Source organism: Platichthys flesus, chromosome 7, assembly GCF_949316205.1.
Source record: "Platichthys flesus chromosome 7, fPlaFle2.1, whole genome shotgun sequence".
NCBI classification, from domain to species: domain Eukaryota; kingdom Metazoa; phylum Chordata; class Actinopteri; order Pleuronectiformes; family Pleuronectidae; genus Platichthys; species Platichthys flesus.
The window spans coordinates 5638879-5663336 of NC_084951.1; the positions used below are offsets into that span (position 1 = coordinate 5638879).

The 24458-nt window shown below is 42.3% G+C and overlaps 3 protein-coding genes across 6 annotated transcripts in view; 1 reads left to right on the top strand and 2 right to left on the bottom strand.

Annotated features, from left to right (window-relative positions):
- Positions 1-313: 313 nt before the first annotated feature.
- LOC133956689 (high choriolytic enzyme 1-like) lies at positions 314-1219 on the bottom strand. The gene has a single exon (XM_062391943.1). It carries the CDS (start codon positions 1190-1192, stop codon positions 314-316), a length of 879 nt encoding a protein of 292 aa, XP_062247927.1. The 5' UTR covers positions 1193-1219.
- Positions 1220-6717: 5498 nt separating this feature from the next.
- Positions 6718-14132, top strand: LOC133956690 (transmembrane protein 106C-like). The gene is made up of 7 exons (XM_062391944.1): positions 6718-7391; positions 7943-8006; positions 9387-9546; positions 10249-10389; positions 11159-11208; positions 11798-11851; positions 12437-14132. Exons 1-7 carry the CDS (start codon positions 7178-7180, stop codon positions 12597-12599), a joined length of 846 nt encoding a protein of 281 aa, XP_062247928.1. The 5' UTR covers positions 6718-7177; the 3' UTR covers positions 12600-14132.
- Positions 14133-16642: 2510 nt separating this feature from the next.
- Positions 16643-24458, bottom strand: part of tns2a (tensin 2a) — a 57245-nt gene continuing 49429 nt past the window's right edge. For 3 of the 4 annotated variants that reach the window (XM_062391512.1, XM_062391510.1, XM_062391513.1), the window contains 9 exons: positions 21391-22550; positions 21141-21269; positions 20894-20989; positions 20492-20569; positions 20229-20306; positions 19768-19936; positions 19411-19479; positions 19076-19105; positions 16643-18744 (listed from right to left, as the gene is read on the bottom strand). In XM_062391512.1, coding sequence (XP_062247496.1) covers positions 18606-18744; positions 19076-19105; positions 19411-19479; positions 19768-19936; positions 20229-20306; positions 20492-20569; positions 20894-20989; positions 21141-21269; positions 21391-22550 — 1948 coding nt within the window. In that variant the 3' untranslated portion in view covers positions 16643-18605. The remainder of the gene's footprint in view (positions 18745-19075; positions 19106-19410; positions 19480-19767; positions 19937-20228; positions 20307-20491; positions 20570-20893; positions 20990-21140; positions 21270-21390; positions 22551-24458) is intronic. The other variant, XM_062391511.1, reaches the window with a different exon arrangement.

Sequence of the window (24458 nt, forward strand, 5' to 3'; positions counted from 1 at the left end):
TCTGACTCAAAACTGGTTGAGTTCATGCTGATGGAGGTTTATGATTTCTGTCCAATGAGCTCTGTAGCTTAGAGGAATCAGCTTTTTCAGGCTTTGATTATGAACATATTGCTAAGTAAGACAAACCCATTGTTGTGTATAGTTTTGATTGGATTTATTAGATTTATAAGTCAAATTACATATAATTGACATGTTTTTTCAGTAAATCCATTATTCCTCTTGCCTTAGTTGTGAAAGAATATAACGAAAAATTGTACTTTTGATTGAGGTACTTTATTTTTTTAAATGATAACTATAATAAGAAGCATTGTTGTTAGCAGCCATAGAGCCTGTTGATCCTCATGACGTCCCAGTAGGACATGCCCTGCCTCTGGCCGATCCGGACGTTGGAGTTGGGAATGGGGGTGATGCTGTCCCTCCCCCGCTGGATGGAGAAGGCTGTTCTTCCGTAGTGCATGATGGAGGTGTAGTCGTAGGGAGTGTTCAGGTTGTTGGTGTCCTTCTTGTAGAAGTTGTAGGCACTCCGCTGGATGATGTTCCCCCAGTTGATCCTGACGTAGCTGTCGCGGTCGCTCCTGGTCTGCTCGTGGTTGAAGCCCAGAGCGTGGTTGATCTCGTGCTGGATGATTCCGTTTTGGACACAGCCCCCCCTGTTGAGAGAGAGCACCTGTCTGCCTCCCACTCTGCCCAGAGAGGAGAAACATCCGCCTCTGTTCTCGATGCTGATGTGGTCGTACTGGTTTTGACGGGGGACGAAGCGGATGCAGGTCCAGCTGGCGAAGGCCTTCATGGCACGGTCGATCTTCTGCCTCTCAATGCTGCTGAACTCTCTGCTCACGGTGAAGGGGACCACCACCTGACCGTTGGAGGCTTTCTTCCACAGGCAGCTCTGGGACCAGCACTTCATGGCGTTCCTGGTTCTTGGAGCGATCAGGTCTCCTTCCAGCAGGATCTCATCTGTGGCATTGTTTGAGGTCAGAATCCCGGTGGTGATGTCCATGGAGCCCTCAGGAACTTCTTCTTCAATTTCCTCCCATGGTATCTCATCTATGGCGTTGTTTGATGTCAGAATCCTGGTGGTGATGTCCATTGTGCCGTCGGGAACTTCTTCTTCAATTCCCTCCTCCTGGAGAGGATGAGCCTGAGAGAGGCCGAGCAGGAGCAGCAGGAGTAGGCTGACACAGGGAGTCATCTTCAGGGTGGATGTGGAGGCGGTGGAGCTTCTGTGGAGAGGAGAGACTCCTGATGCTTTATGTTTGACTCAGTACTGTCCAGGCTCTTTATACTCTCCTCTACAGGTGTGTCTGCAGGATTATTATGGGCTGGGGTCCACCCTGCTAGGCCTAAACAAACTTTTGAAGGGAGGACTCCACTGACAAACCTACTTTTTAAACACAGCATGTAATCCGCCAAAGTTATTCTGTCTATTTGGTCTTTGTGTGTCAAATTACCCTTTATCTCAGCTGGTTTCATGTCCCTGTTCTTCACAAATGGCTTTTAAACAGCCTTTACCGAGGCCTATACGTATGTAAAAATCTAATTTGTGTGACCCAAATAGCCTTCCCTCAGTTTTTGATGACCTGGGTATTTGAAATCCCCTATGCACCTTTTATGACAAGCTGTTAAAGTTCTACCAAAAGCTGCGTGTCCCTCTGTGAGGATTATAGAGCTCAGTTTTTCCTTTTCTATATCTTTGCAGTGAATGAATTTCATAATTCAGTATTTCAGGTATTCCCCATTTAACTTGTTTTAGTCATCACATATCCTTATTTAAATTTTTCCTTTGGAACTTTTTGAATAGAAATCATTTTTCCTTCACTAACCCTTCTAATACAGAACATGGGTCAAAAATGACCTGTATTCATTTTCTGTGGAATTTCATGAATGTTTCTTTGAAATGTTTGAAATAAATGTAGTTTATCATTTAATATTATAAGTATTCATGAAATATCTTCTTGATTAGCACAAATCATTATTTTCCTTTTTCCTCTCTTTCTTTATAAACAAAGTACAGTATAATCATACAGAATGTACCTGGTCTTGTTAGGAGAGACGGCGTTCATCCCACTTGGGATGGAGCAGCTCTCTTATCTAGGAATATTACTAAGTCTATAACATGACAACCCATAGTTGGGACCAGGAAGCAGAGCTGCAGTGCTAAACACTTCTCTGCGCTCCCTCTGGATCAGTCACAAAACCCCATAGAGATTGTGTCTGTTCACCGTCCGATTAAATTATTGAAATTATACAATAACAGAGCGAGAACTCCACACAAAAATTTAATACAAATTAAAACAACCTCTGAAACAATACAGGAAACCCAGACTTTTAAATGTGGTCTTTTAAACATTAGATCACTGGAAAAAAAGGCTCTTTTAGTTAATGAAATAGTCTCCGATTACAACATAGATTTATTGTCCCTCACTGAGACGTGGCTGCATCCTGATGAATATGTCAGTCTAAATGAATCTACTCCCTCCAGTCATATCAATTCACAGGTTCCTAGAGAAATTGGGCGAGGAGGTGGAGTTGCTGCTATTTTTAACTCCAGTCTATCAATTAATCCTAAACCTAAACTCAGCTACAAATCATTTGAATGTCTGGTTCTTAGTCTTCCACGCCAATCCAGGAACCACCAACAGCCAATCATATTTGCCGTAGTTTACCGTGCTCCCAGGGCTTATACTGAGTTTTTAAAGGAATTCCCTGAGTTTTTATCAAACTTAGACCTAAAGACCGATAAAATTATTATTGTTGGTGACTTTAATATTCATGTTGATAATAATAAAGATTGCCTTAGCATAGCATTTATTTCAATACTAGACTCTATTGGTTTCAGTCAGTGTGTGCACAAACCTACTCATTGTGGTAACCACACACTTGACCTTGTATTATCGTATGGTGTCGGAATTGAAAATTTAACAGTACTTCCGCACAATCCAGTTCTATCAGACCATAATTTAATAACCTTAGATTTTTCAATAACTGAATATATGCCACTAATAAAAAATTAATTTTCTAGATGTCTACCTGATAGTGCTGTAGCTAAATTTAAGGAAATAATCCCAATTACATTTAAACCCGTATTAGCAGTAGATATAAACAACAAATTCTTTAAAACCCTGAGCTCCATTGAGATCGACCACCTCGTAGATAGCTCTGCAGACTCATTACTATTAACATTAGACTCAATAGCGCCTCTAAAAAAGAAAAATGTCAATCATAGTAAATTAGCTCCATGGTATAATTCCCAGACAAATGAGTTAAAACAATTATCAAGAAAACTAGAAAGGAAGTGGCGCTCCAGCAACAATGTTGAAAATCTAATAGACTTGAAGAATAGTGATAAAGAATATAAAAAGGCTCTCCACAAAGCAAGAGCCGCCTACTATTCAAAACTAATAGAAGAGAATAAAAACAACCCCAGGTTTCTCTTCAGCACTGTAGCCAGGCTGACAGAGACTCACACCTCCACCGAACCCAGTATTCCTCGATCCCTAAAAAGCAATATCTTTATGACCTTTTTTAATGATAAAATTCAAACTATTATACCTTATAAACCCACTAGAGCACTCCGCTCCCAGAATTCAAGCCTACTTGTCGTCCCTAAATTCTCTAAAAGTAGAGTAGGAGCCAGAGCTTTTAGCCATCAAGCCCCTCGGCTGTGGAATAATCTACCACTTTCAGTTCGGGAGGCAGTCACCATCTGTTCGTTTAAAAGTAGGCTCAAAACCTTCCTTTTTGATAAAGCTTATAGTTAGAGCTAATTAGTGTGGCAGAACGTATCTTGTTCTATTTTATGACACATGACACACAGAGCTTATTTTTCCAGCTTCTCCTTCCTCTTCTCATCATCGCACATCAGGGGTCGCGGTGGTGGATCCAGTGTGGCGGATTCTGTGTCATGTGGGCTGATCGTGGTGCTGGTGGCATTGGACCGCGGCTCGGGGTGGATCCTGGTGAGCGGCGGTGGACGGTGACTGAGGGCTGGAGTGGCGTCTGGTCTGGATGGTGGATCGTGGTCGTGCTGGTTGCTGACCATGGACTGTGATTGCAGCGGGACTGCTTGGCATGTCATGTTGGGGTTATCCTTCCGGCTATTTACCTTCATCAATGCTGCTAAAAACTTTAATCTGGATGATGTTTTCCTACACGTGGCATCTATTGCACTTCTGTCCGTCCTGGGAGAGGGATCCCTCACATGTGGCTCTCCCCTAGGTTTCTACATATTTTTACCCTGTTAAATGGGTTTTTAGTAGTTTTTCCTTACTCTTGCTGAGGGTTAAGGACAGAGGATGTCACACCCTGTTAAAGCCCTATGAGATGAATTGTAATTTGTGAATATGGGCTATACAAATAAAATTTGATTGATTGATTGAATTTATTCACTACGGAACACCTATCATCATTTCACACAGTTGCCTTTGCACATCTGATGCATTTCAGTCTCTTTTTACAATCCATTACTACTGATAAAGAGAAATATGTGCAATACTAACTAGCTGTTAGCTAGCTAACTTATTATCTTGCTAGCTAACCACAGCTAGATCAACAAAATAAAACTCAAAATATCACAATATGTACAATATACATTTGAAAATATGCTTTTATATTCTTTATCCAGAGTATGGCTGACTGCAATCATTTCAGACTTACAGTTTAATGGTCATAAAGATGCTGTATCAAGAACAGGATGAGGAAAATGAGGATGCAATTATTAGCTTTGATTCAGTCTGAAATCTTTGATGTTAAGAATCTAGAATATGTTCTACAGCAGTGGTCGCCAACCCACTGCAGATCAGCTGCGCGTCTGTTTTCTGTTTTTCACACACGATGTTTGTCAGCTACTGCCGGTGGAGTTGCAGGTTTATTTACTAAATTTCCTCTAAGAACAAGTTGGTTTATGTACTAAACGAAATATCAGGATTTTACGGTATGAAGATGCGCATCTTTCGGTCTGTCAATAATAATCAAAGCCTCCTTAGAACAAATGAGTGGATTATGAAATGTAGGGGAGAGCGGGGTAATGTGAGAAATCAGGTAATGTGAGACCCTCCCTGTATCTAGGCAATGGAACACATTTGTGGTCATGTGACCATTATGTTTTCAAGCCCCTCCAATTCCCCCTTGCCATCAAGGAGAAGTAGGTGCTGGTGGAGCTGTAAGTATGTTTTTTCACAAAAAAATGTTTTGCATGTGAAAGTAAATTTTCTTGCTTTGAACTTAATCAACTGTTGTGTCAAATCAATTTGATTCAGCTGGAAAAACTTATATCATACATGTTGGTGAACTTCCAACATATAAAACCATCTGATTGATGCTAGCTGAAGATTAGCCTGAATTGCTAAGATATGTTGTTTTTTCTAAAATGGTGGCTGTGAAGCACAAGTTAAGTTTAGTCTTAAACATATTTTAGTGTAATATTACATTACATATGTTTTATTTTTAATGTCATAAACATTGTAGAAAAGCCATCATGCAAAGAAACTACACCAGGAAGACAGCCTGGGGCCAAACACCCCTCGCAGAGATGGAGAGTGCAGCCACTGAGGTCATGCAAGGAAAGAAGTCTTTAAGAAAAGCTGGAAGGGATAGAAATATTGACAAGACAACCCTCAAAAGATTCATAAAGAAAAAAGAGAAAGGGAAAGTAAAATCAGTAGCCTGGAGTGCAGTAGCTGAGGTAAAGAGAATATTCACAGATGAGATGGAGGAGCTTGCCAAACACTTGAAACAACTAGCTGACCAGTTCCATGGCCTTGCTCGAGTTAAGTGCCGTGAACTGGCATTTGAATACGCAGAGAAAACTAATTTCCCTGTCCCTGCCAATTGGACAGAGAAACAATGTGCAGGTAAGCTAGGGTGTGCAAGAGATCACATGAATCATAATAATCATAAATGTGCTTAATTGGCCAATCCCCATGATTCTGTTACTAGTCCGATATTAGTTTTGGAATGTGTGGATGTCAATCTAGCTGTCAGGATTTTAACTATTACAAAATGTTATGTCTCAGTTTACCCCTAAGCTGGGGTAAAGGGAGACAGAAGACAACTTTTTAAAAAACAATCATATTTTCACTTCCCTTTGTCCTGAAGACATTTTGATATTTTCCATTGCTAGGAAACATACTGAATTAATGGGAAATGTGTACATTTTACTGACATCATTTTAGCTAGCCTAGAGGGGAGCAAATGAGTTAGAAAGATGAGTTAAAATCTGTTGAAGGAAGACGTAATTGTTTTTTGCTGGTGAAAATAATTGCATAAATGATAACAAATAATAATGATTTCTGTAATAAATAATGTGATACATTTCTGAATGGTTTGTTTTATCAATATTATTTTGGGATTGATAAAGCACAACTATCTTTCTATCTATCTGTCTACGCACAACTCTATGACACCAATGATGCATTCACGGTATCAGAATTAATCTGAGTAATTTTTCGTTGTAGGAGCTCAGAACAAAATGGAAATGGAATGGCCACATGGAAAACCAAATTGTCGCAGATTGCGAATCTCTCAGCGACTCTGAATATAAATATTTCGTGTATTCTAATTATGGTAATAAAAGATGACGCGTTGGTGGTTTACTGTGTTTCGTTTTTTTGATTTCTAAAACACACCAAGCGCCATGTGAAGCTGACAGAAGCGAGTCCGGTTTAAACATTTGGAAGTTTGACTGAAGGCGGCGGTACGCAGGGCACGTGAAGGCAGCACCTCTGTGTCCGTGTGACAGCAGCAGGACGAGCCCTACAGCTGTAAATGGGATGACCCACAATGTCGTACATGGGACCAGCGCTGTGTAAATAAACAGGACCGTGCGATGGAAGCGTGGATTCGTTTCGTCTGAGAGTCGTGGGGAAGTTTGTTCGGCGGAGCTTACTAACGCTGCACACAGCCACTGGCAGCTAACTGCTAACTTGTTGAACACTTGTTAGCAAAGTAGCCCGGGCTAGCTTAGAGCTAGTTTACGCTCCGGAGTTCGAGTCTGCGTGTGTCAGCTACTTTACCATGGAGCCGTGTTGCTCTGTGTCCTGCTGTACCTGAGTCCGTCTGTGTCCACTTCTTTCTCCGGGCTGAACGGGTCGTAGTCCCCACCATCACTCCGCCTGCACACTGTTCGTAGAGTTTACGGTGGAAACGGTGGCTCTACCCAGCGGGGTGAGAAGGCGCCATGGGGATACGATGGTCGCGAAGCGGCAGCAACTTGTCGCCGCTCCTGGAGAGACCGAGCTCTGGGGGACAGGGAGAGGACAGGGGCTCCGACGATGACTCTCTGGACGGGCACGACCGGCGGGAGGACATTGCCCAGTTCCCGTACGTGGAGTTCACTGGGAAGGACAGCATAACGTGTCCGACATGTCAGGGCACCGGACGAATCCCGTCAGGTGAGTGAGTGGAGACCATGGAGGCGGCAAATATAATTTATAGTTGCAGGTAGGACCCTTAACTGACCCGGGCATCCGTTTGACAGAGTTGTCATGTCTTATTACCGGAAGCACATGATATCAGACCAAAACAGTCAAACATTCAAACATGTAGTGAAATCAATACTGCCCTTTCTGCTGTGGACCCCTGACACCCATCAAGGACCCTTGGGGGGGTCCCTGAACCCCACTTTGAGAACCCCCTGTCTGTAACAATGAGTGAAAATACATTTAAATATTAAACATATAGTCTATCCAGTGCGTTTAGGTATACAGTTTGTTTGTTTAAATCACGCTCTCTCAGTTTGATTATGTGCAAACAATTTGTACAGTAAATAGCACAAAGGTTTACCCTCCTCTTCATGCTTCAGTTCATGTTTAATGGGCCAGTATGTTATTTACACTGGTGCAGTGACAAAGAGCTGTGTAAGCAGCGTGACTGGATGAAACCCACACTGGTGCACATGTATTCTGAGTGGAAAAAGCCTGACCTGTTATCTCTCTCCTGATAGATCAAGTCAATGAGCTGGTTGCATTGATCCCGTACAGTGACCAGAGACTGCAGCCCCAAAGAACGTAAGTAGCAAGTAACCCAGTGGTCAGAAAAAGTTATGGAACACTTTGATTTAATCTGCAATCATGTTTCCTTTTCCTTCAAAATGTGGTCATATCTTCATCTGAGTTACAAACACAATCTCTAATCCAATCAAAGTAACAACACGCATTCTATTGTTGTTTTCAGCATTTAATGCATCTGCTTCATGATCATTCAAAGAGTTGAGGTCAATATGTAAACCCCTGAGCTAATAACTAACCGTGGTCAGTAGTTAGCATATCTAGAGTTCTAGTCAATGAAACAAGATTGTGACTTGTGTGTTACTTCCAATTATATAAACAAACATCACATTTATAATTTTCTGCTCATAAAAGAGAGATCTCAGAAGACCCAATCGAGACACAAAGAGTTTAGTCGTCAGTCAGGTAGTGAGTCATTTTGCGGGATTCTGCCGCAGATGAAAACATAACCTCCTTGGATGAGGTAATAAAGGAAAGAATAGCCCAGCCAGCTAAGACTATGAGGTGAAAAAAGTATGAGTTTAAGGCTTAAAGGAATTTGTTTATCATGTCAGGGAGCACGGTATCTATGATGTAACACCACAGAGGAAACTGCTGCCCTAAGTTTGCCAAAGTTTGCATTGTGCCACTCAACAACAACATCAGGATGTTATCTGGACTCGTGAAACTAAGTCTGAATTGTTTGGGTAGAACAGGCAGCGATATGTACTGTGTGATATAAAGAGGGAGCGGCATGTCAACATGAAACATCATCCCAATGGTCAAGTTGGTTGAAGGGAGCATCAGTATTTGCTGGGTCTCCTTCTCCCTTGGGTCTATGCAGCTCAACATCATCAAGGGGGAAATTAATTCCCAAGTTTTTTCAAGTATCATATGCTGCTTTCAGACAGGCACTGCATATTCTCCTGCAATGAACACATGACTGAAGAACTGAACAAACTGATGGAATACCAATATCTCTGAATGAAATAGACGTGGCACACAACTAGAAGACACAACGAGATGAAGATGACACTGAGATTCAAGAGCTTTTGGCGAGCAGGGCTGGCACTGGTGTCGATTGGCTGTTAACAAGAACATGGGATTTCCGCAGCAGAATTCACACATTATGGCCTGCGTCCTACATGTTACACTCAGGTGCCCATTCTGGACTTTCTGGAAAATGTCCAGAATGTGCCAGAATCTATCGTGGATGATGCTGCTCTTAAGGACAGTAGACGCATTGTATTCGTCTTCGCTTTTGATGAAGATCAGATCACATGCTATGTCCAGTTAATTCAGAAAACCCTGACATTTCACAGATTTACTCACATTTTCTCTACACAGTACGTATATCTCTTTCCTGGTGATAAATCCCTCGCTATATTTCCTTCGTTGTAGGAAGCTGTACGTGGTCTTGTCAGTCGTGCTCTGTCTCCTGGCATCTTCGCTGGTTGCCTTCTTCCTCTTCCCTCGCTTGGTGGTCGTGGTAGATGATGGGATACGCTCAGTGACTGTTCAATTCGACCACACCAATAAAAAGGTCCTGATGAACATGACGGTAGGTTTTCTCTTCATCCTGCAGCTGCTCACCACAGAATAATACGTGTTCACACCTACTGTCAAATTTAGGGTCTAACATAATGATTCAATCTGCTGGGTTTTTTGGATCGTAGGATGAAGCTAGAGAAAACCCACACAGACACAGGGACAAAATGTGAACTCCACACAGAAAGACCCTGGCCAAACCAGGATTCAAATTGTCTTCTTGTGAGGCAAAAGGGCTAACAGCCGCATTACCGTGCCACCCTAACACTTTCACATTAGTCTAAATTAACCAGAACAATCAATCAAATCCTTCGCAGCACCTCTGCAAGATGTTTCCTTTGTGAAGCAAATAGATGATAGATGTTTATTGCCATTTGCACAGGTACAGGACATTACGGGTTAATTTGAATTCTTGTCCGTGGCACACAGTCAGAACTATTAACAAATACACAAATTATAAAAAGTATAAATACAAATATAAAATAAATACATAAAATGTAGACTAGCCTGCGCAGTTCTGAATTAATACACAAAAAGAGTAAAAGAGGTTGAGGTATTTGGAATTAGTTAGGTGTTTATCTGTAGTGAGGTATTAAATGTCCACGTTGTGAGAGGGAGTGTGGTGTTTCATTTCAACAAACATGGCAGGTTACAAAAGCATGTTGCACAATAGTATTCCTCTTGTATTTTTCACTGTGCACTCTGTTTTTCTCAGAGCACACTGAACTTCAGCAACCCAAACTTCTTCTCGGTGCTGGTGCAGAGTGTGAGCTGCCAGGTCCTCTACATGAAGACGGTGATTGGACTACAGCAGCTAGACAACGCCACCACCATCCTGCCACTGGGTCAGCGTCAGGTACGGGAAGATGTACACAATCACTTCACATTGTCATACGGCAGCTTTGATATATTTTTTACAATTTGTGTTCTTAGTAAATGTTGTCTGTATAGTAAATATTATCACCAGAGCTTCTGTGACATTAGGGCGTCCTGTTACAGAGTATGCTAACAAATGCATCATATTTCAAACAGGTTGTAGGTGTGTCTGCTACAGGATGTCAGCTCTGTTTGACTTACAAGCTCCCAGCACGAACTGTTCCTACATTGTTGCTCTATTAAAAACACACCAGTGAGCTCCATGCCGCACTGACTGCTTGATGTTGTGTGTTCTCTCATTGTAATGAGCTTACACACTGCAGCTTACTGTCATTCTTGCACAGATCTCCTTCTGTTCGAGTAGCATTTGTTTAAATCTACAGTTCTCAGCTATACTTCAGGAAATTAGTCAGCCATGATGAGTCATTTGTAGACTTGCATCCTCAGTGAGAACAGGTTTATATGGAGTTGAAGAAGCTGGGAATAATAGCATGACACATCTTTGTCTCACTATTTCCATGAACTTTGTTGACCATAACAATATTATTTAAAACACTCTTATATGCTGATCTTCAGGGGTGCATTTATCAACCTACACATGTAATGGAATGTGTAGAGTTTGTAAGGGTTAAAACATGATCTCATTCCAATATCTTGCTGCGTATAGAATATCTGTGTTTGTCATTAAGTGACCTCCCTCTGCCCCAGATTTGAGCTTTGCTGCTGTCTAACTTCTAACTCTCCTGCAGGTAAACTACACTGTCAGTGTGGAGATTGGAAGCAGCACACCCTATGTCTAGTAAGTGTTGATTCTCCAACTAATCCAAACAATTTATTGGTGTCATGTAGTTTGGACGCCAGCTCAATCTTTAGCAGAGCTGTTGAGTTTTTAAACAAGAACGTAGAATGTAGATGTAGAGTAAATTTCCATTGATCCTTCTTTGACTTAGTCAACTGACGTCCCCAGTATGGCTCAAGCTCCAGAAACACAGGGTCCTACATTTCCCATAATCCAGCTCAATAGCATCTTGGGTTAGACTGTCCCTCCTAAACACCCACACAAACACACATAACGTCCACACCTTCAGTTGTAACGCAGCTTTTCCTACATTACACAGTTGTAGTCTTCAATGCTAAGTTAGATGAACCACTGAAGACATATTACAAGTCTTCAGACTGTGGTGTTTAAAACCTCAAACTAACACATGAAGAGATTTTCTGCATAAACATAGAATCCAAATGTAAATAACACAAAGTAAATGAGTGGAGTAATGTTTTTTCATGACAGTGATTCAGGTATTCTGTTCATCTGCTGAAGAGTTAGTTTACAGGGCTGCCCAAACATCAGCAGCACAATTTAACAACATAAAACCTTTTCTGCTTTTCAGTGCCTTCTGTACCATGCCTAGCATCAAGGTCCACAACATCGTCATATTTGTGCAGTAAGTCCCTGTTGATTTGGAGAAAATGCTTTTATCTCCTATTTATTTTTGTCCTATATTCCTATAGTTGTGTTTTCGTAATCACACCTCTGGAATAAGTATTCAGATACAAACTACAATGTTAAATTTCCTGTTTTGTTCATTTCAGTGTAATCCAAAAAATGTTACAACACAGAAAGAATCCACTTGTACACATACACATATTCCATGGACTTAGCAGGAAGTAGAATGAAGCGGAGTCAAGTAGAAAGTATCATGCAACCGAAACATTGAGTAAATGTCCTTGTACTGGTGCACTATCATAATCATTTCATATCTGCCAACAGAAAAGAGGTATTTGAGAAGTTTTCTTGTTTCACATTTACTCGGACAGCAGTGTTATCACATCGCACTGCATCATTTAAAATTGACTTGCTATAATTCTGTTTCTGCAGTTAAAACAAATCATAAATAATAGACTTGAGCTGCAGCTGCTGTTTCCCCTGTTGATAATTAGGAGAGCTGTGGGGAGCTTGACTTAACATCATGCAGCATCTTGTGCAGCCGCTCGCTCTTTACTCCTCCGTCCTCTCGCCTTGTTTTCAGAACAACGGTGAAAACCTCATACATGGTGCGGAATTCCCAGAACAGCCTGGAGGCGTATCGCTACATAGACTGCGGTTCCAACACCACACACCACCTGAAAGCCAAGCACCTTGGGCCTCTCTCCTCCTCAGCTGCCACATCCTTCAGCGCCCCCATGCTGTGAGTGGAGCAGCCCTGAACTGCGCTGATCGTTTCTCCTGAGGTGTTGGCGTAAACTTGCAGGATGGAAAACCACCAACAGCAGAACTACTGCGAGATGCTTTCTACTATGCCCAGCCAGAGCCGGTAACACAAACCTGCTGTTAACTTGCGCCACTGAATGATGAAGCTGTTTCCTTGAAAACACGAGTGTGTCAAGAGAATGTTTTGTGAAATCTTTTTCTGACTACACATTTGTTTTGGTCAAACAGCTCCTAGGCAACAGATGTGTGGTATTGTTGTGGTTGTTGTTGTTGGGCATCACAGAGTGAAATTCCAGCCTCTGTGAAATTTTCCCTTGTCAGTTTGGCTTTAATTTGTGGAGTTGTGATATTTCTTACCACCACAAACTTATCTGGTTTTAATGAGTATTAATGGAGCTGATGATTGCCTGGTCACACGTTCTATTTGCAAAAGGAAGAAATATAATGCGTCATTGCCAACAAGCCCTCTGTGGCCCTGGACAAATGTCAGAGAAAGCCTTTCTCTATTAAAAGGAATAGCCAACATTCCCAGCTGACAGTGAAGTGCCACAGCTTTAATGGACCCTCAGGGTTTTGTCCGTCTGCTACTGTAACACAGGGGGAGAACCTTCACCGTCGCTTGGATGACTTTTGGTGCCGTAACACTGTGTCGAGCAAAGGCTGCTGACTTTTCTTTTAAAAAAGGAGAGGAGGAGCTCAGCTGCTGCTTCTGTTTTGGGTTCAATGCAAGGGATCATTTAGTGAGTGTCTGCACCTTTAAAATTGAACTTACTCTCACATGTTGTTTATTTGTTGTGCTATTTAACTGTTTCTGCGGGTTGACAAATCAAATATTTCAAAAATGTTTTTTAAAGTTAAATGATGAAGTTATATCTCAGTGGAGGAGCTCCATACCTAAGCACAATGATTTTTAGATTCAGGGTCAGGATGAGGAATAATGTTCTCAGACTAGATTTGATTTCAGGTGTCATGTAAATTTACGATCCTGGTGAAGCTACAGAAAAAACAATTTGAACTCTTAAATATAATCGCACCAACGAACCTCATCTGAATATAGTGTGCTCTGCCCCATGGCCTCAACAGTGCAGTAACCAGCGTGTTGTCATCATGGCTGACGGTGTGTGTGTATTGTTACACATACTAACGATGGGTCAGTCTGACCCTAACACATTTACACTGTTATGTCCTTGTTGTATATCTGTTTGTTTTTCACACTTCAAATATTGACTCCTTTATTTCGGAGCAGCTGCTTGATAGAGGTAGATTGAAACTCTTCATCATTAAAACACTTCTGCTACAGTATCGGCTCTTTATACTGTTATACTGTCACTTGTCACAGGGCTCATGTCACCATGGAAACGGAATGACTGAGAAATAGGGATTTGATATTTTGGATTTTTCTTTTTAAGCGACTATTTGTACATTTATGAATGATTTTACAAGGGTTTTTAAAAATGTGCTTGATTTGAAAAAGATATTAAAGGGAATTCTGAATTAATAAAATGAAAAATCAACCCCAGTGTTTTAGGAATCTTTTTTTTTGTGTATTGTCTACCAAAACAACAGGAAATTAATCAACAGATATTCAATCTATTAGACTATTCAAATGATCATTTCAGTTATTTCTCTAACAACAATGGCATCTGTCAATGTTTCTTAAATGGAGGATGTTTAATTTAATCATAAAGGAATATATTTGCATCTTAGACAAAACAAGATATTTAAAGATACTGAAACTAGTATAATTCTTCTTTGTCGATGACATCCAGTGGCCCCAATTGGATCGGGATTTCTCAATCATGAACTTTCTTTCAAAGAGGATCTGATTAAAATTTGGTGATCAAGGTTGAGGTCACTATTTAAAACGTTGGCAACAGCTTAGAACCACCTAGAGGAAATGTGTTCAAATTTGGAACTAACTTTCACTTCAACTCAAAGATGAACAAAGATGTTAAGAAGTTTCATTACATCCGGCACAAACATTACAGTTTTTCTCAGTTGTTAACACACAAAAAGTGAAAATTCGGAACAATTTGCACAACCTTCGCTTCATGTACCAATCGCTCGACCCAATTTGGCACTACTTCACACTCCCTTATCTGCATTAGACTCTGAGTTTCCTTCTTTACACTCTGATGTCAATTACACATCACCCTGTTGTCAAAACACTACACACAATATTCAGTTGTTGCACACACTTCTCAAGTAAAATCTCAAAGCATCAACCTACAACACACAAATACTCAAATCTCTAAACATTCAGGTCTGTTGAGCAATTTCACCTCATTTACACAGCCGAACAGAAGACTGAATTTCTAGATATGGTTTGTGAGAACAACTCTATCACACTCAAATCACACAGACAAATAAAAACTAGGATCCTGGCTGACCATGCTACATTTAGAAACGTCCAGACCGTCAGCCTCTCTACATTGGACCGTATTCTTCATAGGACTGCCATGTGGATGAAACAAGTGTTCAGGGTCCCATTTGAACGTAACACAGACCGCATCAAGTAGTTACAGTGAGAGTTTGTACTTGTAAGTTCCAACATTCAGCATTGACACATGCATGTATTGTACCTGTAATCCAATATTGTTCCTTCTCTACAGTGTCTCACTGTAGCCCACTGTGTTGACCTCTCTGTGTCCATACTGTAACTTGCATTCTCATGCTGTCTGTGTCAGCGAAACCAGGAGCATGACACAGCTCATGTGTTGTACCAGTACATCTTTATTGATGAGGTGGGATTCAACCTGGTGAAGAGGAGACGACGGGGCAGAAACGTCATTGGCCAACGGGCCATTGTTGAGGTCCCCAGCCAGCGTGGTGGGAACATCACAATGTGTGCTGCAATGAGTCACCATGGGATCTTGCACCGTCATGCCCACCTAGGGGCCTATAACGCTGCCCGTCTCCTCGTCTTCCTGGATGGCCTGCATGACCGGCTGGTACCACCTGGCCAGATAGATGACCCACAGCGGATCGATCACGTTGTCATCTGGGACAATGTGAGCTTCCACCGGGCTGCTCAAGTGCGTGAGTGGTTCCAGGACCACCCCCATTTTTCCGTTCTATACCTTCAACCTTATTCTCCTTTCCTGAATCCTATTGAGGAATTATTTTCAGCTTGGAGGTGGAAGGTATATGAACGGACCCCACAGGACCGGGTCCCACTGCTCCAGGCCATGGAGGAGGATTGTGGCGACGTGAGTGTCGAGGCCTGTCAGCATTTTGTGCGTGAGGTTTTTAGTTTTCTGTGTGCAGTTTTGAGAAAGCCGTTATTGTTTTGAAAAGCGTGTGTTAACAATTGTGAAAAACTGAAATTTTTGTGAAGGGGGGGGGGGGTTGAGCAGGCCGGTTTACAGTACTGTACTGTTCTCTGTGTGTACCGAAATAAACCTTTTTATGCTGCATATTTGTGTGCTGCTTTATGTTTGACTATGAAAAAAGTGGGCCTACACTGAGACATTTTACAAAAGGAGAAATGGCTCATTCTCCAGAGTCATTGTCAATCATATGGTGTGTTCCATTTTGATGATTGTGTTTTCAGTTTTGCACTACAGTGTGCTGTAAATGCTTGGTAGTGTGCAAGCAAATGCTTAGTTGTGTGTACTCAATGAATGGTATGTGTGTGTCATTTGAAAATATGGCTGTGTGTACCAAATGAAAACACGAGTGACATTTTGTGAACAGGTAAGAGATTTGATGGTAAAGAGTCATCTTGCAGGGGGAGTGTCAGGTTTAGCATTTTGTGTGTGAGGTTTTCAGTTTTCTGTGTGCAGTTTTGAAAAACGTGTGTTAACAATTGTGAAAAACGAACATTCCAGGATGACCTAACAAGAACTTGTAGGTCACAGTTCAAAGGTCACTGTGAGCGCACAAAATTGTTGCCTTGTGAAATCATTGGATGCTAGAGGCCTATAAGCAGCACAGCATGAGAAAATAATCAGTAGATTGATCAATTGATAAAATAATCGTCCTATGAAACCTAAGGCCAAAATAACCACAGACCCAAAAGTACTTCAGGTACCACATCATTTCAGTTTATTTCTATTCTTCATTGTTTTTGCATACAAAATAGCATAATTATACTTTTCAAACCAAATGTTTTCCTTTGTATGTCTCATACACTGTCCTATAGCTGCATGTGAAAATATATTACTACATAATATAGAGATCAACAAGAAAACAGACCACAATATATTAACGCTGTAATACAAGTAGTGTTTTTCTACCAAACGAGGCGACACACTAAATAAACGCATAGTAAAAATACATGAAGCAATAAGTACAAAAATATAGGTGGATAAAACGCTTATTAATACAAGAGTGCTTTGTCTTTGGTTAAGTACACTTTGTCTTTAGGCCACTCTCTGTCTAACACAGTGTGAATCATTTAGTGAGATTCAAAAAACTGATTTGCGTTATTGATGTGAAGCAGTGAATGACCACAGTGCGTGTCATGGCGTCGGCGTGCTTCAACAATGAACGTCCTTTCTCGTCGATCTTGTTCCCCGTTTCACATACGTTTCTTTAAAAGTGGACGTAACCAAACCTTGAAACCCGACGTATTCACCTGAAGGCCCTCGTCACTCGTCACTCCCTCGCACACAACCTCGTTTAGAGCTCACGTTCCTGTTTGCTTTCATTAGAGAGTTACCGTTGGTCTCTCGCTCGCTCCGATTATAGAGTTTAAATGTGAGAGGGAAGAAAAACCCAAACATGATTGTCGATTATGCAACGATCGATTAAGTGTGGGGCGGGGGTGTGGTTGAAGGCAAGAGTGGCTGTAGAATGTGCTGTACATACGTATGAACATCTCATGATATAGAAACTTAACTTCACCCTCAGGCCTTTGGTCACTTTTAACAAAACAATACAAAATATAAACACCTGCTGTTTTTCTGAAAGGCAATTATCAGGTCCAAGTGTTGAACCTCTGCCCTTAACACACCTCAGTCGTAACAGATACACACACACATACACACATAGAGGCTGCTATGTGTCATTAAGCTTGCTTGAATGAATAAAATCATTTACCAGAAGCCTGTATGAAGAAATCTAAGTCAGTTATTCTTTTACGAATTCCAAGAAGGACGGCTGCACATATTGTAAATTGCAGAACCACGCAGTATTATTTCAATTCTAATCTGATTTATTCCACTTTCTGTTTCTATTCTTGTTTTTTATTTTCCACTCCATATTCCCCCCCTCCGCTGCTATTTCCTTGTGCAGCTTTAATCAATAAACAAACGTCTTATCTTATCTTACTTGGTTTCAGTGAGACTGGTTCAGTTAACTCTGACATTAATTAATCAGCTTTATATGGTCAGAGGTCGACAATGACTATGGAAAATAGATTGATTATCGTTCAGTTTCCTGCAGTAAAATCGTGATCCAATTTGAATCTGCTGAAGAAAGAACTACAGGAAGTTTTTAATGATAGATAACATGTCTGACCACAAATGTTAAAGTTCTAATGTTGAGCAGGGTTAACTTTGTTAGTCTGTTGGTGTGGGTGTGGGGTGTGTATGTGTGTGTGTGTGTGTGTGGGGGGGGGGGGGGTTCGCATCCAATAATAGCTGCTTTCAGACATGGACTGTACTCTGGTTAATCTCCTGACTTTCTCTGGAGGGGCTGTATGTGAAAACGCAAATGTCCGAGTCAGAGGCTCCGGACTTTCTCCCAAGTAATGACTCCAGAGAATGAACCCATGTGAGCTGTGTGGGCTGTTTAGTCGCAGACAAAGTGTCGACGTGACAAATGAAAAACCATCAGTTGGATCGTGGACTAAGATTTCCGATTGCCTTCTGAACATATTAACATGGAACGATAAGAAAATCTTTGTCACGTCATCTCCTGATGGACAAAGATTAGCGTCACGGCCTGAAACTGAGAGAACACAAGCACTGTCACTGTCCAGTCAAACTCCCCGTTAACACTGTCCCTGCTTGTCTGCTCCGCGTCTCCTTTCCTGTCCTTGTCTACCGCCGCTGTGACAACATGACCTTGTTGATAAAGTTGACGATGGCCAAGGCGGGCTGTTCGGGGTCCAGCTCGGCAAACACGTGACAGACGTTCTCTGCCACGCTGCCGGGCTTCTTCGCCACGAAACCAAACACCCTGAGAGCGGAAGGAGAAAGAAGAAGTGAGGAGACAAGTTTCATAGCATGGCAGGAAGTGACAGGGAGGCAAGATACAGTATTTTTAGTTTGTCTAGCAGTGAACCACAATGGACAAAGTGTTAACGTGGAGGCCATGTTGAAAGTTTTCATTATTAAATCGTATTTGCAGGAATGATTCTTAGCACGGCTCACACACAATCTGACGCCATGCACAGGCTTTAATATCCATGACTGCTCAGGCAGGGGTGAGCCTATACACCCTTTTCTTAGACACACACAAACATGCCGACAGCTTCCTCGAGGCACCGAAACACAATCGGAGCACTTACTTAACAGTGGTGTTGTCTGAGTTAGTCCACCTAAAGCCGAGAGAGAGAGAAAGAGAAACCGGACTCAGACATACACACACAGGCCAGAGCCGGCGGTCAAGCTGTTGCAGCTGACATGCTCACAAACGCGATGACTTGACATCTCTCATGCACGCTTGCACATATTCATGGGCGAAACAAATGCGCTCAGGAAAAACATGCAAAGGCTCACGCCAACGAATCCAGTGAACAGTCTGGAGAGCAATGAATGATTGACTGGGTTGATGGAGACTGTTTAGGTTAGTTACTGTTACAGCTGCAGCAAACAGGAATTAAACAGGCCGCAGGTTTCTCACCTCCTGTCTTTAGGGTCTACGCTGCTGAATGTGACGCTGTTCACTGGGTAATGTCTCCTGAAGAAAACCCTAGAGGGAGGAAGATGCATTGCATGTAGAATGAAACATAAGAAACCTTTTTAAGGGGTAACTCAGTCATTGCAAAACAATAATATGGAAGGTGCAGCGTCCATCATCATAGTTTTCCTAGATAACTGTAAATGAATGTGATCACTTCTTTTTCAGAAAACTGGGCTCTTAGGCTGATGAATGAAGTATGATATTAGATATATGGATATTGTCTTAGAAAGAGTTAAAATAAAAATAAAAATAATTATACACACTTTTTGTGTATTGATCCAAGGGGAAGTGTCTTACCTGCGCTGGCTGTCAGTGAGCGTGATGCCCTGTGACGTCACCTTGAACTGTACCACAGTGGCAGCAGGACGCGGGTTACGACTCAGTGTAGCATCCGTTGCCTTGGCGATGGCCTGGGGGCCGGTCAGAGACTCAGTTTCCACGGAGTTCAGGTAGAGGACGTTACAGGCTGAGGATAAGAGAGAGGTGAGCGTGTTGACCAATGACCAGCAGTCTGGCAGCTGCGTGTAATTATATAGGGCATATAGGGCCTGGACTTTTCAGTTAAATTCACAAAACTTCTCGTATGTTGGAGTGATTGATCGCAGAATTATTGTAACCTTCATTTAATCTTTTTCAATAATTTCATTTGTAGTAAATTTAGTGGAGTTGGTAGGTGCTCTCATGTTGCATATGTGCATTATATGCTCAACACGCTACTTGAGCGACAATGGTAACATGACATGGATGGAGAAGCTCACCTGCTCCTTGTTTCAGCAGGTCAGCAGCCGTGCTGACGTTACTCACTGGCTGAACCTCCTGCACCTCTCCTATCAGATCTGACAACATGCACATACAGCAAATCAGCTAGAGAAGAGTAAAGTGCATTCTCTGTAATGATGAGCTCAGATTGTCATAAGATAACTTAGTTAATTAAATTAAAGAACATTTACCTACTTACTACAAACAAATAATGAATCAGTAATGAAACTGCTCATTAGTTGCAGTTCTTTTTTCCACCTACCTTTCTCTGAGATCTTCAGAGCACATGGCAAAGAGATGGGTGTGATGGAGTGCTGGCAGACCAGTGCAGACAGACTTCCTGTGAACCACAGATAACACTGTATAAACATAAATCTCTCTCCTGTCTCTACATTAAATCCAACTTACACTCTAGTTACTCTATTTATCCTGTTTGCATTGTACATATTATTGCTATTTTATGTTTATTTCATTTTTTACTGATGCCTTGACAGTATTTTGTTTTTCACTCTTGCAGCTACTGCTGCAATATGAAAAATTCCACTGATGTGGATCTAAGACCTATCTTACCTCACCTCTTTTTCTTTTCTTTTCTTTAATATTCCTAGCTTTCCTAAATCGCAGTTATAAAAAGTTCCCCTGCAGCTGGGGCAGGTCAACTTACCAAAGTAGGGCTCATTCTGACATCCTTTAATCTTGACTCCTCGAGGGCCTGTCTCTATGAGGAAGTGCCTGACCAGCTGCTCCAGTGGGTCACTCACTGGAACAGGACAGATTCACTGTTAACAAGCTGCATCATCATCTAACAAGGACAAACTGCCACTGCTGAAAGAGTAAAATGTCCAGTGGTTGTGCTGCTGTTGCTAAAAATAAGTGATAAACAAGTGAATATGATGAACAGTGAATTTTACCCTTGCTGCTTTGGTTGACATTGGCAGGAGGAGTAGCCACCTTCAGGGCCAAACCATAGGCCCCCTGGAAGGAGTTACTGTCTCTGATCAGGAAGGCTCCTGGCTCTCTCTCCTTCAGAGCTGCGATTGCTACAGCCAAGCACAAGCAAAAAGAAAAGGTGATGTTATCTTCTGTAATTATCAATATATCAGACTTTTTGTTAAGGTTAGGAGAAAGTACATAAAGTACACTTAACCCTTTCAGACCTACCTTGCTCTCTGGAGATACCAGGCTTGTACCAGAACCTCGAACTATCCTGGACAAACTTCACACTGACCCTATTTGAATTCTCAGGCTCCACAGAGGCCACTCCTTCATTGTCGCCTGAAGGGGGTGCTAATTCTCCCACGGTGGGAGAGAACGTGACGTGGTGCTGATGCTGGGTGGTGCTGGCAGTGGAGGGAGGCATGTGGCCAACGGCTGGCCTCAGAGTTCCTGCCCCATCAGAAGGGGAACTTGCCTGGGCGGATGGGTGGCGCTTCTCTGGCAAAGGTGGTTGGGGTTGAGGAAGGGGGATAGAGATGGTAGAGTAGTTGAAGTAGGAGGAAGGATGAAGCTGTGGGGAGTGAGCGGAGTAGCAGTGCCTCTTGTTGGTATCCAGAGCGGCACCGTGTTCCATGGACGGGTAGTGATGATGGGTGGGTCCGTGCTGCTGGTTGTGGTGAGGGTGGTTCGGGTCAGGCCCACTCAACATCAGCCTCCTTCCCAGCGTGGCGAATCCGGGAACTGGGGTGTCGGAGACAGGGGAATCTTCCATGCTGCTGGATGCAGGATGGGGGGATGATGATGGATGAGTGTTGGTCGGTTTTGGAGTGTCTGGGTGAGATTCTCTGGCTGGAGATGATCCGTTGACCTCGGGTGGGGTTGGTCCGGCAGAGCCATTGGCTTGAGACTGGCTCTGAGGCTGAGACACCGCTTGTGCCAGAGGGGAGGGCAGAGCAGCAGACTCTGAAGGGTGAACGGTCTGCAGTTGGAGAGGGCGGGGTTGGGGGTGTGGGTCTTGTGCAGGTGAAGCATGAACAGGGGATGAAGGGTTCGGACAGTGTTCCTGGTTTGATGTGGACGGTGTCACAGAGTCAAAGGAAGAAGCTGAAGGCAGATCTGGACTACAGTGCTGCTGGTTGGGGGTCATAGGGGATGGGTTTATTTGTGCCTTGCAGTGGTTGTGGGTGTCTGTTTGTGTGGGTGTGTTTGTGTGTGACTGTGTGTCTTTGGTAGATGACGGCTCTGCGCTACTTATTTGGCTTTCCAGGGATTGCTGAACGACATTATCAGCTCCGTAGCGTCTGACCTGGGGCTGAGAAGCCTCGTAGTCACTGCTGATGATGTCTGTGGTCCGGATCTCATACTCCCTCCCTCCTGGACTGGGGCTTTAACAGACAGACATGAGGATTACTGAATTTTCTAGACATTTTTAACTCCAACCAACTTACTGAATCTTTATTATCATAAACAAATTTGGAGTTCTTGGTTTGGGGGACATGCTAAAATCAAACTGTTGAACAATGACAGCATGCAGGTTGTGTGTAGAAGAAGAGCCAGCTACAATATAGAATAGAAAATAACCTATTTGGCATTGTTTTAGATTTATATTGCCCCAAAAATCAGCCAAAGCAAACAACCGGCGATGGACTCGATAAACGATGGCCCAATCCCATTTCACTCCTTGCGAGTTCACATGTAGGGGTAGGCTGTCCTAATCCCTGTCGGTATGGAGGGGCACGGCAGTGTTAATTTTGGCAGCTATTTTTGATTTAGTCTTAGTCTTAGTCTTTTGACGAAAATACAAATCAGTTTTAGTCACATTTAGTCATTTTTATCCTTCTTAGTTTTAGTCTAGTTTTAGTCAACGAAAACTCAGAACATTTTAGTCTAGTTCTAGTCACATTTAATAGCCACATTAAACTCCTTTTCTATAAAAACATATAGCTGCAGCCTAATAGCTTAAAAATATATATTTAATTTTAAATGTGAAAACAAAAAGGGAGAGCAGGTGAGACTGGAGGCGAACACAGCAACTGCAGGTCGGTAGAAACCAACTGCAGCTTCTGCTCTAATCAAGAAGCTACGGCGCTGATCTCTGATCAGCTGAGACCAGAGAAACTCTGTGTTTTCACTGTTCCCATAGTTAAGAAGCAGTCGGTCACTGGCCGGCTTCTTCACGTGAACGAGCTCTGCTCTAACTGTGTCTCTACGGTCCGGTGCGCTATCTGGGAGCGCACAGGCACACACACACACACAGACACACACACAAACACACACAGACACACAGACACAGAGACACACAAACACACACACACACACACAGACACACGGACTCGCCCGCTCCTGATACTTCATGACGGCCTGATACGATGATTATTGTGACTTAGTCAACCACCAACATTTTCGTCTCGTCTCGTCTCGTCAACGAATGTTAAAATAGATTTAGTCATAGTTTTTATTTTCAAAGATCCGTTTTCGTTACGTCTTCGTCTCGTCTTCGTCATGGAAAAAAGTTCGTTAACGAATATTTTTCGTTATAGTTTTCGTCAACGAAATTAACACTGGGGCACGGCTTTATAGCCTATGAAACTGAGATTTTTCACACCCTCACTTCAAACGTAGGGGTACCCACAATACCTTGCGAATCACAGACAAGCTGTAAGAGAGACCCATACATGTAGTATTTTCGACATTAATAAGGATTTAAAAGTTACGATAATGATTGTAATGTCTCAGTTACATAGTAATGTATGTACATAGAACATAATAAATTGAAATGTATTATGTTCTTTTTTTTCTACAACAATTTTTAAAAGAAGAGATTTTGCTAGTGTGAGAATGCTAGCGATCCTTTTTCGGGCATTATAATCCCGTATTTCACATAATTTCATGTCGCATCCCCACACTCACACGATGCACTTAATTGAACCCGCATATAGCAGCAATGTTACCTGATGCTCCTCTAATAAAAAAGCATCCTGGCAGGCAGGGCCGGCCCTAGCACATTTGGCGCTCTAGGCAAGCTTCACTCCTGGCGCCCCCCCCCCCCCCCCCCACACACACACACGAAAGCTTATTATAAAATTATTTCTTTCTTCGTCGAAGTTGCTTGGACACACACACACTAACCATAAGCCTCAATGTGCTAGCATGTTCTGACAACACCAAGGAGGTTCGTACCTCGATTTTTGCCTCATTTTACCCAATGTTAGATTAATTTTTTGAATGTCAAAGTATTGGTTGGAGATATATGTTATGGGTCCCAAAATTGATACCACAGCAACAAAGTATAT